General features: G+C 39.8%; 1 protein-coding gene across 1 annotated transcript in view; it reads left to right on the plus strand.

Moving 5' to 3' along the window:
- RRM1 (ribonucleotide reductase catalytic subunit M1) overlaps positions 1-14,983 on the plus strand; it is a gene marked incomplete at its 5' end in the record, with an annotated part of 37,879 nt that extends 22,896 nt beyond the window's left edge. The window contains 10 exons of the mRNA XM_079708188.1: positions 1,075-1,236; positions 1,614-1,693; positions 2,591-2,792; positions 5,485-5,634; positions 5,841-6,062; positions 8,027-8,103; positions 10,711-10,846; positions 11,681-11,776; positions 12,923-13,111; positions 14,367-14,983. Coding sequence (XP_079564314.1) covers positions 1,075-1,236; positions 1,614-1,693; positions 2,591-2,792; positions 5,485-5,634; positions 5,841-6,062; positions 8,027-8,103; positions 10,711-10,846; positions 11,681-11,776; positions 12,923-13,111; positions 14,367-14,552 — 1,500 coding nt within the window. The 3' untranslated portion in view covers positions 14,553-14,983. The remainder of the gene's footprint in view (positions 1-1,074; positions 1,237-1,613; positions 1,694-2,590; positions 2,793-5,484; positions 5,635-5,840; positions 6,063-8,026; positions 8,104-10,710; positions 10,847-11,680; positions 11,777-12,922; positions 13,112-14,366) is intronic.
- Positions 14,984-19,664: the final 4,681 nt, after the last annotated feature.

Genomic DNA, 19,664 nt, shown 5'->3' on the forward strand with positions numbered 1-19,664 from the left:
GAACCTCCATACTGTTCTCCATAGTGGCTGTATCAATTTACATTCCCACCAGCAGTGCAAGAGGGCTCCCTTTTCTCCACACCCTGTCCAGCATTTATTATTTCTAGATTTTTTGATGATGGCCATCTGACTGGTGTGAGATGATATCTCATTGTCGTTTTGATTTGCATTTCTCTAATGATTAATGATGTTGAGCATTCTTTCATGTGTTTGTTGGCAGTCTGTATATCTTCTTTGGAGAAATGTCTATTTAGGTCTTCTGCCCATTTTTGGATTGGGTTGTTTGTTTTTTTGCTATTGAGCTGCATGAGCTGCTTATAAATTTTGGAGATTAATCCTTTGTCAGTTGCTTCATTTGCAAATATTTTCTCCCATTCTGAGGGTTGTCTTTTCGTCTTGTTTATGGTTTCCTTTGCTGTGCAAAAGCTTTTAAGTTTCATTAGGTCCCATTTGTTTATTTTTTTTTTTAATTTTTATTTTTTTTGTGTGGTACGCGGGCCTCTCACTGTTGTGGCCTCTCCCGTTGCGGAGCACAGGCTCCGGACGCGCAGGCTCAGCGGCCATGGCTCACGGGCCCAGCCGCTCCGCGGCATGTGGGATCATCCGGGACCGGGGCACGAACCCGTGTCCCCTGCATCGGCAGGCGGACTCTCAACCACTGCGCCACCAGGGAAGCCCTATTTTTGTTTTTATTTCCATTTCTCTAGGAGGTGGGTCAAAAAGGATCTTGCTGTGATTTATGTCAGAGTGTTCTGCCTATGTTTTCCTCTAAGAGTTTGATAGTTTCTGGCCTTACATTTAGGTCTTTAATCCATTTTGAGGTTATTTTTGTGTATGGTGTTAGGGAGTGATCTAATCTCATACTTTTACATGTACCTGTCCCGTTTTCCCAGCACCACTTATTGAAGAGGCTGTCCTTTCTCCACTGTACATTCCTGCCTCCTTTATCAAAGATAAGGTGACCATATGTGCTTGGGTTTATCCCAAGGAGATATTATTGAAGTGCTTTGGAAAATATGAAGTTTCTTTGTTTCATTCTGATTCTGAGAAGAATGATGATTTGTTTACCATTAGCGACCTGGGGCATTTGCTATTTACCTGGAGCCTTGGCATTTAGACATCTTTGAGTTCCTTGATTTAAAGAAGAACACAGGAAAGGAAGAGCAGCGTGCCAGGGACCTTTTCTTTGCCCTTTGGATTCCGGATCTCTTCATGAAACGAGTGGAGACTAATCAGGTGAGAGATAGGTACTTGTTAGTAATAACAACTTGATTCATGTAAGTTTTTGTCTCAGTCATCTTAAATCATGCTTAGGAAGAGTCCGCCTATATGTTATGCAGTGGAAAGGCATGCTGAACAAGTTAAGAGATGCCATTCTTGCCTTCTTGGATTTTTATTCTCTAAAGTAGATGCTATCTGACCTAAATGGTTGAAGGGTCATGAACAAACATGCAAAACTAGATGTTTGGGCCTGAGCCTAAAATTATTATTTCTAAAGCAAATTTTTAAGACAGTCTATGGAAGCCACAATATCCCTTGCAGTGTTCCTAATGGACTATGTGTGGTTGGTTATTTGAAGTTTCTTATGGTTGGTACTCTTCTTCCCTTTGCAGGACTGGTCTTTGATGTGTCCAAATGAGTGTCCTGGTCTGGATGAGGTCTGGGGAGAAGAATTTGAGAAGCTATATGAAAGGTATGGGAAAAATATGAGAATAATAATGTTTTTTTTTTTTTTTTTTTTTTTTTTTGCGGTACGCGGGCCTCTCACTGTTGTGGCCTCTCCCGTTGCGGAGCACAGGCTCCGGACGTGCAGGCTCAGCGGCCATGGCTCACGGGCCCAGCCGCTCTGCGGCATGTGGGATCTTCCCGGACCGGGGCACGAACCCGTGTCCCCTGCATCAGCAGGTGGATTCTCAACCACTGCGCCACCAGGGAAGCCCGAGAGTAGTAATGTTTTAACCGTGTGTTTCTTTTATTTACAGGATCTAAATTTTAAAACTACGTCAGTCATTAGCCAGTTTCTAAGAATCTTGAGAAGCATCTAGGAGAGAATGTGACTAATAATTTTATTTTGGTCATGTTTTCTTCCTGAATCTTCACCAAAATTTTGGTTTGTCTTCTTTCTTAAAACTTTGGGACATGTAAATAGGTATTCAGGTTTTTTTAATTGATCCTTTAAAAAATTAATGCAAAGAGTTATTTAGCAGGGTTATTATTAATTTGCTTTGTCATAAAGCACATTTGACAGAACAAGTTATGCTTTGTATTGTACACAGGAATCAAGGGCAACTGGGACACACATGTCAATAGTTCATTAAATACTAGCACAACAGTACTGCTTTAGCACAGTAGCACAATTTGAGTACTTCAGGTTTTGTTCCTTTTTATTATGGAAGGTTTTGTTGATTTAGTGGGATTGGCTTTAGCCATAGTAAAATAAATATCATATTCCTAATTTCTTTCTCATAACAAAACTTAGTAAGAAATTAAAGAGTTTTCAATATTTTATATTTTGGTGTTTCTCTTCATGTTATCTGCAATAAAGATTTTCCTTAGGGAATATTAAAATAATACTAGCTTTGCCTTTCAGTTATGAGAAAGAGGGTCGTGTCCGCAAAGTTGTAAAAGCTCAGCAGCTTTGGTATGCCATCATTGAGTCTCAGACAGAGACAGGTACCCCGTACATGCTCTACAAAGATTCCTGTAATCGGAAGAGCAACCAGCAGAACCTAGGAACGATCAAATGCAGCAACCTGTGCACAGAAATAGTAGAGTATACCAGCAAAGATGAGGTAGGTAGAAAAACTTCTGCCTCAGGTACTGAGAGAAGAATCTTAGGAGTTTGTGAATTATTTGTGAATCCCTCACATGATTTCCCTTAAGTTGGGTGAAGGGAGCTTTCGTAGCTTGCTGTAAGCAGAAGGGCACTAAAATAGAGATTATAAAGGAAGAGGTGTGATGTGTGCCCTTAAATATCTTTTAGTCTGAGCCATGTAGAAAAGACTGTCAATTTTTTATTTCACACACATTGTTGTAATAACCTTTACTTGAGAAAAGTAGCAATATATAGTTATTTAGGTTAGGGTTAGGACAAACACAGTAACGTGTTAGGGTGCTCATTCAGTTTAAAGTATGTAAGCATGAGAGAATCCTTTCAGTGAATGGTGAGACAGAGTTCTCATCTCATATCTTTAAGGTGATTCACAGAAGAGGCAAGGCTAGAAATGAGACATAGATTTGGATATTTTAAAAAGAAATTTATGGAAAAGCTTTCCATTTGGGAAGAACTGCCTGTATGACAGATCAGAGACAGGGATAGGTTTTGTGCAGTGAGTGTAAAATTAAGTTTGTTTTGATGGAGCAAATACATTAAGGTTTGGTGTATGGAGAGATGGCTGCAACTGGGGGAAGGGAGATAGTACGTGAAAGATGGCATGTCTCAGACGCAGGAAAGCCCTTGTAGATTTCTGAAAGGAAAATAGCATCCCTAGGATAGGAAGGATGGCTCTTGCTTCTGGTTATTATAGAATGGCTTAGTGTGAGAAGAGGCTGGGGGTTAGTTTAAGGAGATTGTTGCATTAGTCTGATGACAGGCAGCTTGGATATTGGATGTAAACTATGAAAATGCGGAGGAAGGAGCAGATCCCAAATTCTAGGACCTAAAAAAAACATGACAAAGGAAAAGTCAGAAAGAAAATGGTGAGTGAGTTGAACATACTGCTAAGGTTGCAGTTTAATTTAACAAAGTTTATTGAGCACCAGCCATGTGTAAGACACTATACTAAGTGCTCTCAGATATAAATGAATGTGGCTTAGCCCCTGCCCTCTGGAAACTTACAATTTAGTTGGAGGAAATTGACATATATTCATGACTATTATACAAGATAGATTATATTATAGAGAATAAAATGACCCTTCTTAAAACAAAAATCAGATCGTATCATTCCTCTGCACAATGCTCATCTTTGATTTTCCAACCCATCCAGAGTTTGTTCATCCTTTTTTTTTAAATTGAGATATAATTCACATACCATAAATTTCACCCTTCTAAAGTATACAATTCAGTGTTTTTTTTAGTATATTCACAAGGTTGTGCAACCATCACTGATAACTAATTCCAGAACATTTTCATCACCGCAGAAAGAAATCTTGTACCCTTTAGCAGTCACTCCCTGTTCCCCTCTTCACCCAGGCCCTGGCACCGCTAACCTATTTTCTGTCTCTGGATTTGTCTATTGTAGGTATTCCATATAAATGGAATCATATGATATTCGGTCTTTTGTGTCAGTTGTCCATGCTGTAGCATGTATCAGTACCTCATTTCTGTCCTTGTAATGCCCTGTGAGATCCTACACAACTGAGTATCCCACCTCATCTGCTCTTACTTTCCCCCTTCCTCACTGTGCTCCAGCTCTACTAATTTTTTTTTTTTTTTTTTTTTGTGGTACGTGGGCCTCTCACCGTTGTGGCCTCTCCCGTTGCGGAGCACAGGCTCCGGACACACAAGCTCAGCAGCCATGGCTCACGGGCCCAGCCGCTCCGCGGCACGTGGGATCCTCCCGGACCGGGGCACGAACCTGTGTCCCCTGCATCGGCAGCCGGACTCCCAACCACTGCACCACCAGGGAAGCCCCAGCTCTACTAATTTTATTGCTGTTTCTCAAACATATCAAGCATACACCTGTCTCAGGATTTTTGAATGTTAAAATGCTCTTCTCCCCAGGTAGCCACATGGCTTGCTTTCTAACTTCTTCAGTTCTTTCTTCATATATCCCATTCTCAGTGAGGTCTTCCTTGACAACTCTATTTAAAAATGGCACTCCTTCCATCCTTAGCCCCAAGACTCTGTTTTCTTTTCCTGCCTTATTTTTCTCCCTAGCATTTATCAGGCTTACATGATTCGAGCTATGTTTTAAAAATGGGTACTTTGGCAACATGTGTAGAATTGAGTAGGTGTGAAGGGCATGAGGGAGTCTAGGAGAGAGGAGTTAAGGGCTGTCAGGGTCTCAATGAGGGTGAAGTAGACGTGAAATTTGGAAGAACTTTCTGCAGTGATAGAAATGTTCTGTATTGGGTGACTACTGAGCACATGAAATGTGACTAGTGCAATTGAGAAGCTGAATTTTAAATTTTATTTAGTTTTAATCTAGTGGCTGCTGTATTGGACAGTGCACATCTACTGACGGATATATATAAAAAATTGTAGCACAATGTGGCATACGTCTGGTAGTAGAGCCATGTACCATGAAGCATATGGTTCTTTCCCCATCTTACCTATTTCACTGGTGCGTGTTACAGTTCACATATGTTGAATAGGTTTTGGGATTTAGAAATGAACTGGTGAGTGATGAAGAGGGAGGAGTCAAAGATAGAAATTTAAAATTTTAATGTCAGCAAGTGTTAGAGGCTTACAGAGTAGTGTCATTGACACAGTGGAAGAAATAAAAATCGTGTGAGTCTTGACCCTTTTTCTTCGAATTCCAGGTTGCAGTTTGTAACTTGGCTTCTCTGGCCCTGAATATGTATGTCACATCGGAACACACATATGACTTTATGAAGTTGGCTGAAGTCACCAAAGTCATTGTCCGAAATCTGAATAAAATTATTGATATTAACTACTACCCTGTCCCAGAGGTATGAATAGATTTCTCTGCTTATTCGTAATTATTGAAATCCAAGATGGAAGGAGTTTATCACAGTCTTCTAGTCATCATCTAAATGGTTATCATTGGAATCGTGTGAGAAAACTGAGATAAAGAGAGAGAGTGTGTCATTTGTTACAGAATGTTGCTTTTACTGTTCATTAATGTTGTCTCTTCTCTAAATCTGTTGGCACGAAGGCAAGCGTATCAAATAGATGCCATCGCCCCATTGGAATTGGGGTACAAGGTCTGGCAGATGCTTTTATTCTGATGAGGTACCCTTTTGAGAGTCCGGAGGCCCAGTTATTGAATAAGCAGATCTTTGAAACCATTTATTATGGAGCCTTGGAAGCCAGCTGTGAATTGGCCAAGGAGTATGGCCCATATGAAACCTATGAGGGCTCTCCAGTCAGCAAAGGGGTAAGTATATGGATGAAGTTTCTTTTTGCCTGTGAGTTCCTATGGTAGGCTGAATGGTAGGCTTCAAAAAGATGTTTACATCCTAATGCCTGGAACCTGTGACTGTTACCTTATTTGGTTTAAAAAGGGTCTTTGCAGATGTAGTTAAGGATTTTGAGATGAGGAGATTATCCTGGTTTATCCAGGTGGGCCCTAAATCCAGTGACAGTTGTCCTTACAAGAGACACAGAGAAGAAGAGGAGGCAACACACCATGGAGGCAGAGATCGGAGTGATGCAGCCACAACCCAGGAGTACTGAGAGCCACTGGAAGCTGGAGAGGCAAAGAACAGAATCTCCTCCAGCCTGTGGAGGGAGTGAGGCCTTCCCAATGTATTGAGTTCGGGCTTCTGGCCTCGAGAACTATGAGAGAATAAATTTTTGTTATTTTAAGCCACTAAATTTGTGGTAATTTGTTATACCAGACAGAGTAAACTCATATGGTCCTTTTGTCCTCTGGAGTAAAAACGATACTCTATTTAAAACTAATCATCACTAAAATGACGTAAGAAGAATGCTAACTGTATTAGTTTTTTTTTTTCTTTTTTGGCTGTGCCATGCGCAGCTTGTAGGATCTTAGTTCTCCGACCAGGGTTTGAACCAGGGCCCACAGCAGTGAAAGCGCTGAATCCTAACCACTAGACTACCAGGGAACTCCCAAGTATTAGTTTTCTGTTACTAAACTTAGTGTATTAAAACAACATACAGGGCTTCCCTGGTGGCGCAGTGGTTGAGAGTCCGCCTGCCGATGCAGGGGTCACGGGTTCGTGCCCTGGTCCGGGAAGATCCCACATGCCGCGGAGCGGCTGGGCCCGTGAGCCATGGCCGCTGAGCCTGCGCATCCGGAGCCTGTGCTCCGCAATGGGAGAGGCCACAACAGTGAGAGGCCCATGTACAGCAAAACAAAGCAAAACAAAACAAAAAAAACCCAACATACATTCAGTATCAGTTTCCATGGGTCATGAGTGCAGATTTGGGTTAGCTAAGTCTTGTCTCTGGATCTCTCAAAGCTACAGTCAGGATGTTGGTAGAGGCTGTGGTCTCATCTGAGGCTCAGGGTCCTCCTCCAAGCTCACCTGGTTGTTCATTTCCTTGTAACTCTAGAACTCTTGGCATCTTGCTTCTTCAAAGCCAGTAGGAGGGAGAGTCCCTCATTTCAAGAAGAGCCCAGTCCAGTAAACCATTTGAGGGTTTTCATTTGTTAGGTCAGGGCCACCCAGGATAATCTCACTTTTAACTAAAAAATAAACTGATTTTCACCCTTAACTGCACCTGCAGAAACCCTTCACATTTGTCATAGTTATGTGAGTGGCATCCATCGTATTTCCAGGTCCTGTATACACTGAAGGGGAGGAGAATATAATGGCCTATACCCTAGGGGGCTGGGAATCTGGGAGCTGTCCTAGAATTCTGCCATCCACACTGCCTTCATCATGAGTAGTATGATTCTCCTCCCTGTAAAATAAGATGTTATTTTTAGTTCTCACAGTTCCTGATGATATTTAGGAACTCTACATTGTTTGAAAATAAGTTTATTAGCTAAATAGATAGATTGAGAGGCAGATCAAGGCAGTTAAAAAAGATGAGGCTAGAGTAATTCTTTTACTGTACAAAAACAACATGCTTTCATAAATGTTAGAATTTCCTGGTTTATAGATATGATAGGGGTCCTCTGAGAGGACTCAGCCAGGGACATGGGGAAGAGGTAAGCCTTAATCAGTTTTCTTAGCCTGCTTCTAATCAATATGACTACGTAGAAATTTGTCCAGGAAAGTCTCTGGTCCTTGTATTTCTTACACAGCTTTACCAAAAGACAGCATTTGTTGGGATGTGGGGGCATGGCAGTTAGTTATTTGTTTGGTTTTTGTCATAGTTTTAAATTGTCATACAATAATTTATCATAAATTTGGGTTGTTTATTCCTTAGATCCTTCAGTATGATATGTGGAATGTTACTCCTACAAACCTGTGGGACTGGGAACTTCTCAAGGAGAAGATTGCAAAGTAAGTAGAGATGTAAAGTGGCTTTGAAGTGAGGAGGGTTCAGGTTTTCAGCCTGGCTCTTTCGAACTTAGGTGTGTTATTTTAGCTTCTGAAATTCATTTTTTTCTCTTTTAAATGGGACTAAAATGACCTATCCATAGAACTATTTTTAAAAAAATGCTTCCTAGGACAATATATTTTATATGTATAGTAACCTGCAAATTGCTTGGCACAATGAAAGCATTTTAATACCTGGTAGGTATTATTATTATTAGTTGATCTTGTTTTAGGGGCTTAACTACCAAGATTAGGTAATTCTTTTTCTCATTAAACCTTCATATTTCCAAGTGTGTTTGCTTTTTAAATGTTTTTCACTTTTATTTATTGCTTAACCACATTGGGCACATAAACGACTTTCAATGAATTGATTGTCATAGGACTTCATTATGGATTTTGGAAGAGCTTTTGGAGGGTTTAATGTGTTAAACTGTGTGAAAGAAAAATGTAAAAATTGAAAAATGTAGGCCTTTCCAACTAATAAACATAAGAGTTTGAGTGCAGGCAGAATATTTTGCTGAATGTTTGTCTGTCATGTCTAGGTTAATGCATATACAAAGTGTTTAATATTTGCAGAAGGAAGCAGTAGCTTTAAAATGCTCTTTAAAATATCTATTTACCTTAAAATTGTTTTGTTACTCAAATAATACATGTTAGATAATTTAGAAAACATACATGTGGAAAGGGAATAAAATGAAAATTATCCCATCACCCCACAAAAACACCTGTTAGTATCTTTTTGTCTGTCATCCTCAGACTTTCTTCTGAGTGTGTATATATGTGTATATTTACATGCAAATTCAATTTTTACAAAAATGGACCTGTACTCTATTTATTATTCTGTTTTTCTCAAAATAATGTAGTTTAAATATTTTTTATGTATAACTTTTTTAAATTTCAAAATTAATACATGAATATACATTCATTGTTAATAAAGTTCAAATATGGAAATAAAATAGAAAGTAAAAGCCCTTCTTTATACCTCTTCTGCCAACCATTTTGTCCCACAAAAAAACCCAAAAAAACCAACTTACTTTTTTCTCAGAGATAACCATTGTGAATGGTGTATATTTTTCTAGACCTTTTCCAGTACATTTGCAGATACACACACACAGTTTTATTATATAAATGAGATCAAACTTGACATGTTCTGAGACTTTTTATTTAGTGATTTATTTTGGAGATGTTTCTCTTTTAGTACATGCAGATTTACCTAATGTTTTTAGTGATTACAGACAATTCCATAGCTTGGATATATCATATATATATGACTTTTCAAAACATTTTCCTGTCTCTGGACAGGAAACCACTGTCCACTCTACTGAGGGAGTAAAGACATGGAGATGGTGGTTTGCTTGATGCCTCACAACTAGAAAGTGACATAGGTTGAAAGTCCAGTAGTACAGACTCCATTAGGATGTGAGGCTCTATGCTAAGTGCTGTATGAATCCAGAGGTATGGAATGTAGGAAAGATGAACTCTTTGTGCTTGAGAGACTTAAAACTAAGTAAGGTAAGACATGTAACACAAATATACGTAAAGGTACAGGTCATAGAAAATATTTGCAATGCAAATATTTGTATTTGACAGTTGTATTTAGTGTTGTCTGCCTGGTTAGGAAAGATGTTGTAGAGTAGGTATCGCTTAGGCTGAGCTTTGAATGATGTGCTTAGGACAGTTTGAAGATTTCTTAGAGTTAAGATACTATATATATATATATATATATATATATATATTATTTATTTATTTTTTTTGCGGTACGCGGGCCTCTCATTGTTGTGGCCTCTCCTGTTGCGGAGCACAGGCTCCGGACGCGCAGGCTCAGCGGCCATGGCTCACGGGCCCAGCCGCTCCGCGGCATGTGGGATCTTCCCGGACCGGGGCACGAACCCGTGTCCCCTGCATCGGCAGGCGGACTCTCAACCACTGCGCCACCAGGGAAGCCCTATATACTATATTTTTAAGCACTCTCTTTGGCACTGAATAGAGTCAAAAGATGTTAGTGTTCTTCTAGGAAATTTAATTAAAGAGGTGATAGAGGAAGTCAGGAATATACTTGGAGCACAATTTTCTCTATTCATTATCCTATTCAGGATAATGGAGAATTGTGGTGATAGAGGTCTGGTTCTGACCACTTTCACATCATTATGTTTCCTTAAAGGGCCTAGCACAGTGATCACATAGGCACTTAGAAAAGAGTAAGGGTTGAATGAGTGTACCCTGATACAGGTGGGGACTCTGCAATAACCATGTGAGTGTTTCCTTGGGCAAGATAGTGTATCAAGTGCTGCGATTCCTAACTGGCATAAGTCAAGGCATGATAAGGTTTACCAGCAGTAAAAATGGTGCTAATTCTGTTTAGGAATCAGGCAGTTAGGAGAGGGCCAAGTTATACCACCCATACTGTGGCGTTGCATCCCTGTAGGGGTTAAATGCAGAAGTCAACATGGGAGTCCAATGGATGTTTGGTATTACTCGCAGCAACTGCATTTACTACAATGACTTAAAGTAGCTGTCTTCCTGACAGATTGTAGCTTCAGGACCAGCACCTAATAATCTCCTTTTCTTTAGGTATGGTATAAGAAACAGTTTACTCATTGCCCCGATGCCTACTGCTTCAACTGCTCAGATATTGGGAAATAATGAGTCAATTGAACCTTATACCAGTAACATCTACACTCGCAGAGTCTTGTCGGGAGAATTTCAGGTGAGAAGATCACAACCAGACCTACAGGAAAATCTTTTAGAAGCCTGATGTTGGGAGTAAATGCTACTCATATTTAGTATGACCCTTTATTTTAGTGTCGGTGCAAAGTTTTGATAAAGTGAGTCATCATCTCTAATATTGTTTATGTCATTTCAGCATACAATAGACATTTAATAAATATCTGTCAAAAGAATGAAGGATTGAGGGTTGAGTATGAAAGCAACTTGATATTAGAGTTCACATGATGTTTAACCATTTTGTAATCATAGTGACATATACTATAACCTCATATGCTTAAGTTGATGATACTCAAGGTGTATAGAAGTATCCTTTAAGATAGTGGTTCTCAGCCTTGGTTACAAATTAGAATTTCTGACGGGCAGGACCAGTGTTTTTTTTTAAGGTTCCCAGGTAATTCTCATGTGCAGGTTGAGAACCACTAATTTAAAAGATACTTATTTGTGAATTTGCAGATACTCTGAAATAAATTTCTGTAAGGTTTGGGGTAGGTACGTTTCTAATTTTCTTAAGTATTTATTATGTCCTTACTTAAAAAGAAAAAAGAATCATTCTACATACCCAGCTTAGGCAGCATTAGCTCTTTTCACTATTACAAATACCATATGTTATGTTTTGAATAACAGATATCAAGATTTTAGAGGAGTATAGCTTTCATGTGGTGGGATAGGTCTCTCAGTTTTATAAAAAATAGAATTTACCAAGCAATCTAATGTTCTTCATTGATCTTACTTACTTTAAACTCCAAGTCTGTGATCCTGTTTAGGCCCTGTCATTGTAGTTTTTTCCTTCACATCTTTCTCCTTTCCGTTTCAGATTGTAAATCCTCACTTACTGAAAGATCTTACTGAGCGGGGCTTGTGGAATGAAGAGATGAAAAACCAGATTATTGCATGCAATGGCTCTATCCAGGTACAGAATTTAAAAAAAAAAGTGTTCTCTTCAGGAGCTAAGTTGGTAGTTACATTGGTAACTTCTCACTTATCCCAGGCAATGCAGAGAAAGAATGGCTATTCACTGTGGTCATATAGGCTTATGTAGCTCTGTTCAACTCTGCATTGCTGTGCTAGGATTAAATGCATCTTCACATAGCTAGGCCTTACCCTCTTGTTTGTGCAGCAATATAAAGTAGTGGTTCCCAACTTCTCTGCACATTAGAATACATTAAAGAGCTTCTCTGCACATTAGAATACATTGAAGAGCTTTTAAAATTCTGAAGCTTAGGTTGTACGCCATACAAATTAAATGTCTGGGAGTGAGAGCCAGACATCAGTATTTTTTAAAGACTCCCTAGATAATTGCCAAGTGAGTCAGAGTTTGGGGACCAGTGATATAAAGCCTGAAATTAGAGTCAAACTTAATTAAAAAGTATGATGGAGAATTGAAGACTGATAGTCCAAAAGACAGAGCCAGAAATAGTGTTTAACGGTGCAATATTTGCAACTGAGAATCAAGAAGCATTTATTTATTTGTAGATAGAGGCCTCTGGCTAAATATTTGTCTGCTTGGCAACACAGATAAAGATTCTTGTAACATTTCTATATTTGCTGATGGAAACTGTAGCATTAGCCAGTCTGTGTTTTGATACAAGCTAACCCTAGACCTAAGAAATAGGAAAGCCTTATTTCTGTTGACTCCAAATGGAGTTTGTGAAGTCCTAGCTTATTTAAAGGGTTTTGCCTCATTGCTTCCTTGGGTCATGTCCCTGTGAGTTACAGCCCTGAGTTTTTGTATTTTCTGCAAAACTCAAGGGTCATTTATTGTTGCTTAGCTCTGACTTTTCAGTGAATGTTTTGGCCATTTACCAATTAAAGATGAGTCTTAAATAACTACCACCAGATTGATATTTTGTTGTTTAGATGGGATTTTGTTTGACTTCGTAAGCCAGAAGTGAGTAGTCTTAGGAAACTTGATAAGGATCATACTGTATTAAATGGAATGGTAGGGTCAGATCTGGTTGGGAGTAGAACCAAGGCCAGACCCTGGAGGTCACGATTCTGTTAATCATACTGCTTTCTTCAACCAGAGTGCAATAAACATTTGATTTCCCTTCTTCAGAGCATACCAGAAATTCCTGATGACCTGAAGCAACTTTATAAGACTGTGTGGGAAATCTCTCAGAAAACCATACTCAAGATGGCAGCCGAGAGAGGAGCTTTCATTGATCAAAGCCAGTCTTTGAACATACATATTGCTGAGCCTAACTACGGCAAACTCACTAGTATGCACTTCTATGGCTGGAAACAGGTTAGTGGAGGAAGTTAACCAACTTGGGATATTTTAGAATTGGAACAGAGTTTTATATTCTAGCTACGTATTAAGTATTGCCACCTGGAAGTTCTTTCACTTTAAGTCCAGTATGTTAGAATCAACCCATGGGTTTTATACCAGATTAAGCTCTCACTTTGGATTTTCTTATTTCTTTTAGGATTATTTTATTCTAAGCTTGAAACCTTGGAGTTACCTATGATCCTTCCTTTACTCTCCATGCAGTCATTCACCATGTGGTGTCAGTTGTTCCTTTGTCCTATTTCTTGAATGTCTTACTTTCTACTCCACTGCTGCTATTCTTAACTTCTTAACTGATCTCTTTTCTTCTGGTGTCTCTACTGTAGGCCATCTTGTGTACTGTTACCATTCCTAAAATAAAACTTTACACATGTCAACCCACTATCCAGAAATATCCATTGTTTCCCCCACTTTATCTATCTACAGGATAAAAGCCAATCACTTAGCTAGTCATTGCCAACTGTAAAGGCCCGTGAGTCTATAATGTATTCTTATTCCCTAGCAATATTCTAGGTGTTTATATAGAATTGTGAATTTATTTTTTTATTTAACAAACTTTTATTGAACTTATACTATGTTCCAGGACTGGGGATACTGAATAGAGAATGGTGATTCTTATCCTTGAAGTAGTCATAATCTGTTCTTATACAGAGATACAGTCTAGACCTCTAAATAGTTATAATCTAAGGGAGACATGTTTTCTTAGGCACACTTGGAAGTCATACACATAAAAACAAACAAAAAGACTAGAGAACAAAAATATTTGACATTTTCAAAGAGATAAGCTTGTTTTAGGGGTGAAAAGGACAGAGTATACTGTCTGGCCATCTCTTTCTCTCTTTAAGCTTTTTTTTTTTTTTTTTTGCGGTATGCAGGCCTCTCACTGTTGTGGCCTCTCCCGTTACGGAGCACAGGCTCTGGACGCGCAGGCTCAGCGGCCATGGCTCACGGGCCCAGCCGCTCCGCGGCATGTGATATCTTCCCGGACCGGGGCACAAACCCGCATCCCCTGCATCGGCAGGCGGACTCTCAACCACTGCGCTACCAGGGAAGCCCTCTTTAAGCATTTTTGAGAGGGCTTCCTAGAGGAGATATAATTCTAAGTTTAGAAAGCAATTTGACCTGGTTTATGGAAATGTATTTTAAACATTGGTCTTGAATGTCTAGTGTTCTCACAGCTTCTCCTAATTAGTTGCATTTACTTCCCTTTTAGGGTTTGAAGACTGGGATGTATTATTTAAGGACAAGACCAGCAGCTAATCCGATCCAGTTCACTCTAAATAAAGAAAAGCTGAAAGATAAGGAAAAGGTATCAAAAGAAGAAGAGAAGGAGAGGAACACAGCAGCCATGGTGTGCTCTTTGGAAAATAGAGATGAATGTCTGATGTGTGGATCCTGAGGAAAGGCTTAGAAGAGACCAGCCCTTCTTTAATAGCCAAACTGCTTCTTGAGCATAGATAGGTATAGTAGCTTTGCTTGAAGTGATAAGGTTTTGCTGGACCTTATTGCAGCAAAAGAATCAATTGATTTAAAGTACTGTTTCTATGTAAGTGTGAAAGTAATGATTTTTTAAAATTGATATATTGGGAATCAAAGTAGATGTTTTAGGAATGCAAAAGAACTCATCTTGCAAATAGGGAGTGATTAAGTAGGGTTTCATCACCCGTCTGGCACCCCTTTTCTGGTGACTTCAGTTTTGGTAAGGCGACTTTGGTGTGTCCATAGAAGCAAAACTGAGTCATAACACGTGAGAAGTGCTGACAAGACCTTTATCTGGATAAGGTCCTACTAATAGGTCATTCTGAAATAAAGATAAACATTTCTAAATGATTGTGTGAGACTAATTTTGTCATTTATTTTCATACAAAGGTCAAAATTTGATAAAGCATTTTTTGTTATTTGAGAGTTCAGGGAAGAAATTTTAAGACAAATTACTTAGACACCATATAGAATTCTGATTTTAATATATGTCTTTTTCCTCTTTTTAAAAAAATTGTGGTAAAATATACATAACATAAATGTTACCATTTTACCCATTTTAAAACATACAATTTAATGGCATTAAGTACATGTACAATGTACAACCATCACCACTATCTATTTTCAGAACTTTTTCATCATCCCAAACAGAAAGTCTGTATATAAAACAATAATTCCCCATTCCCTTCTCCCATTATTTCCTGGTAACCTCTATTCTACTTTCTGACTCTGAATTTGCTTATTCTAGGTATCTCAAATAAAAGGGATCATACAATATGTGTCCTTTTCTGTCTGGCTTATTTCACTTAGCATAATGTTTTCAAAGTTCATTTATATATCGTGTCAGAATTTCATTCCTTTTTTAAGGCTGAGTAATATCTCATTATATATATATATATATATATATATATATATATAGAGAGAGAGAGAGAGAGAGAGAGAGAGAGAGAGATTTGGGTTATTTCCACCTTTTGGCTATTGTGAATAATGCTGCTGTGAACATTGATGCACAAGTATCTGTTTGAATTCCTGCTTTCCGTTCTTTTGGGTGTGTACCTAGAAGTGGAGTTATTGGACTAGATGGTAATCTTGTATTTAACTTTTTGAGGAATTGCCGAACTGTTTTCTACAGCAAGTGCACCATTTTACATTTCTACCAACAGTACACGAGAGTTCCAGTTATTCCACATCTTTGCCAATACTTGTTAATTTTTTGTATTTTTTATAATAACCATCCTAATGGCTTTTGACAGTTTGATTATAATGTGTCTTGGTGTGCGTCTCTGAATTTAGCCTAATTGGGGTTTGTTGAACTGCTTGGATTGATATATTCACATCTTTTGTTAAATTTGGGAAGTTTTCAGCCATATTCAGGTAATCTTTTTTGCCCCTTTCCCTCTTTTCCTTCTGGAGGTCTAACGTTGCATCTATTGGTCCACTTATCAATGTCCCAACAGGTCCCTTAGGCTTAGTTCACTTTTCTTCGTCCTATTTCAGCTCCTTAGACTCAGTAGTTTCAATTGCCTTATCTTCAAGTTCATTTATTCTTTCTTCTTCTTGCTCAGCTTTGCTGTTGAGTCCCTCTAGTGAAATTTTCATTTCAGTTATTGCTCTTTCCAGCTCTAGACTTTCTGTTTGGTTCCTTTTAATTGTTTCTGCATCTCTGTTGATAGTCTGATTTTGTTAATACATTGTTTTCCTGATTTCCTTTACTTGCTTTCCTTTAGCTCTTCAATCATATTTAAGACAGTTGTTTTAATGTCCATCTAGAAAGTGTGACAGCTGGGCTTCCTCAGGGGTGGTTTCTGTCAGTTTCTTTTTCCTTTGAATGGTCTATGTTTTCCTGTTTCTTTATAATTCCTGTGATTTTTTTTTGCTGTTGAAATATTCTGAGACTAAACTGTTATTGCAGTGAAGTCTCTTCTGCAGGATACATTCAGTTAATGTTTTGACAGCTTTCCTTGGTCTTTGCAGATTGGCTCTGTGCTAGGACACCCCATACTTGGTTAGGCTTGCTGTAAGCCTAGGCAATGTCATGGTTAATTTTATGTGTCAACTGGCTAGGCCATGGTATCCAGATATTTGATCAAACACTAGATAGAGCTATGAAGGTATTTTTTTTAGATGAAATTAGCATTTCAATTCGTAGACTTTGAGTAAATCAGATTATCCTCCATAATGTGGGTGACCTCATCCAATCAGTTGAAGTCCTTAAGAGGAAAAATGCTGAGGTCCTCTGAGAAAGTACTTCTGCCTACAGACTGCCATTGGACGTGACCTGCAGTATCAGCTGTTCTCTGGGTTTCCATCCTGGAAGCCTACTCTGCCAGTTTTGGATTTGCCAGTTCCACAATTGTGAGCCCATTACTTACTTACTTACTTACTTACTTACTTACTTACTTACTTATTTATTTATTTATTGCTGCATTGGGTCTTCGTTGCTGTGCACGGGCTTTCTCTAGTTGTGGTGAGTGGGGGCTACTCTTCATTGCAGTGCACGGGCTTCTCAATCCTGTGGCTTCTCTTGTTGTGGAGCATGGGCTCTAGTTGCGTGGGCTTCAGTAGTTGTAGCACACAGGCTCAGTAGATGTGGTTCTCAGTAGTTGTGGTTCACAGGCTGTAGAGCGCAGGCTGGGTAGTTGTAGTACATGGGCTTAGTTGCTCCATGGCATGCGGGATCTTCCCGGACCAGGGCTTGGACCTGTGTCCCCTGCATTGTCAGGTGGATTCTTAACAACTGCACCATCAGGGAAGTCCCCCGTTATTACTTTATATGTGTGTGTGTGTATGTATGTATGTATGTGTGTATATATATATATATATATATATATATATATAGAGAGAGAGAGAGAGAGAGAGAGAGAGAGAGAGAGAGAGAGAGAGATGTATATTGTTGACCCTTGAGCAACATGAGTTTGAACTGCACGGGTCCACTTACACTTGGATTTTTTCAATAAGTACTACAATACTACACAGTCTGTGGTTGGTTGAATCTGTGGATGTGGACCCGTGGATGTAGACACTGTATGGAACTTGAGCATCCGTGGATTTTTGTATCCTCTGTGTGTCCTGGAACTAATCCCTGCATTGTTCAAGGATCAACTGAATATATAGATAAGATTGTGTGTGTGTGTGTGTGTGTGTGTGTGTATGTGTGTGTGTATACATACCTTATTGGTTCTGTTTCCCTGGAGAACGAGAACACTGACTAATATAGGTTCTGGTACTGGAAATGGTTCTAGAGGAATGGAATCCTAAGGATGAGTTTTCTGAGTTGGTTCTCTAATTTGATGAGATTTAAGTATGACTTTTCAGTAGTAAAGAGAGCTCTGATAGTCCATGGGGGTGATGTGGCAATAGAGACATGCAGAATACCATCACTGGATACTCCTAATCAAACAAAGAGGCAAGGGTCTGGGTGACCATGTATATGTTCTGCCTCAGGGGTGTATCAGTTATCAGCTCTCTAGCCCAGTGTCATAATTTAGTTCATCTTGATCACTTTTCCTTTCCACAGTACATCACAATGCTCCATTACGTTGAGATGCGGATTGGACCTAGCAGGAAATGGCAGCTACTCTAGACTTACTGGTAAGACGTTTGTGTGTCAGAGAATGAGAAGTAAATCGGACAGAAATTCAGGGACCTTCTACCTCAGTGAAATTTCTTGGGGTCCAATGGTATAAAGCATGTTGGGATGTTCCTTCTGTGATGAGGGATAAATTCTTCTATCTGGCTCCTCTTACAACCAAAAGAAAGGTATAAGGCCTAGTGGGCCTCTTTGGATTTTGGAGATGACATGGCAACATATTCCTCATTTGGATGTGCTACTCTGGCCCATTTACCATGTGACCCTAAAAGCTGCTAGTTTTGAGTGGGGCCCAGGACAAAGAGCAAACCTGGCTCTGCAACAGGTCCAGTCTGCCATGCAAGCTGCTCAAGTATCAGTGGCAGATAGGGATGCTGTTGGAAGCCTTTGGCAGGCCCTACCATCCTCTCTTGATAAATACTTACCTTGTGAGAGACAGCTTTTGGCTGCTACTGGGCCTTGGAGACTGCCTAACCAAAGACCACCAAGTTACCATGCAACCTGAGCTGCCTGTCATGAACTGGGTGTTGTCTGACCCCCTAAGCCTGAAGTTGGGCATGCATAGTAGCATTCCATCATCAAATGGAAGTGGTATATACAAGATGGGGCTCAAGCAGGCCCTGAAAGCACAAGTAATCTACTGAAGAATTGGACCAAATGCCCATGGTTCTCGCTCCTGCTACACTTTCTCTCCCAGCCTGCACCCATGGCCTCATGGGACATTCCTTATGATCAAGTGATAGAGGAAGAAAACTTGGGTGGTTTACAGATGGTCCTGCACAGTATGGGACACCATAGCCTCTTTCTGGGACATCCCTGAAGGATAGATACTCCATTCTATAGATGACAGCTATGGAGGTCTTTCAAGTAGGGGTGACTTAGATAAATCACACTGGCTACCATGGGAAAGAGTGGCATGACCTATGGGTTTGGGTCAAGCTCAAGTACAGATAAGGGCCTAGTCTGGTCTTTGGATGAATTTGGGTCCCAAGGAGAAGACCTGGCTTGGGTGTCTGTCAGACTGGAGGGCCCCCTGGCTGGACTTGACCTGTTTAGGCTAGACTGGACCCCTGGGGTAGGCCTGACCTGTGTGCCTGGGGATATCAGACTGGGAATATCAGGCAGAGCCTCACCTGTGTTTGGAACTGATTGGGCTCTAGAACCTAACTGTGTGCTTGCATTAGACTGGTGGCATCAAAACTGACCTGTATATTCGGTGAGACTGGGCTTCATGTCAAGTCTTACTATGTATCTGGGAGAGACTGGGCACCAGGGAAGAGCCTGGCCTGTTTATTTGTTTCAGACTGGGTGTTCAGGGCAAGTCGTGGTCTGTGCAACTTGCTCTATACAACTTCCAGTGGAGCTCCATATATCCAGATATTAACTGGGGGCTTTCTCAGGAGTCAGGGAGAAGAGGACAGAGAAACTAAACTAACAAGGATA

This window comes from Hyperoodon ampullatus, assembly GCF_949752795.1.
Source record: "Hyperoodon ampullatus genome assembly, chromosome: 7".
Lineage (NCBI taxonomy): Eukaryota > Metazoa > Chordata > Mammalia > Artiodactyla > Ziphiidae > Hyperoodon > Hyperoodon ampullatus.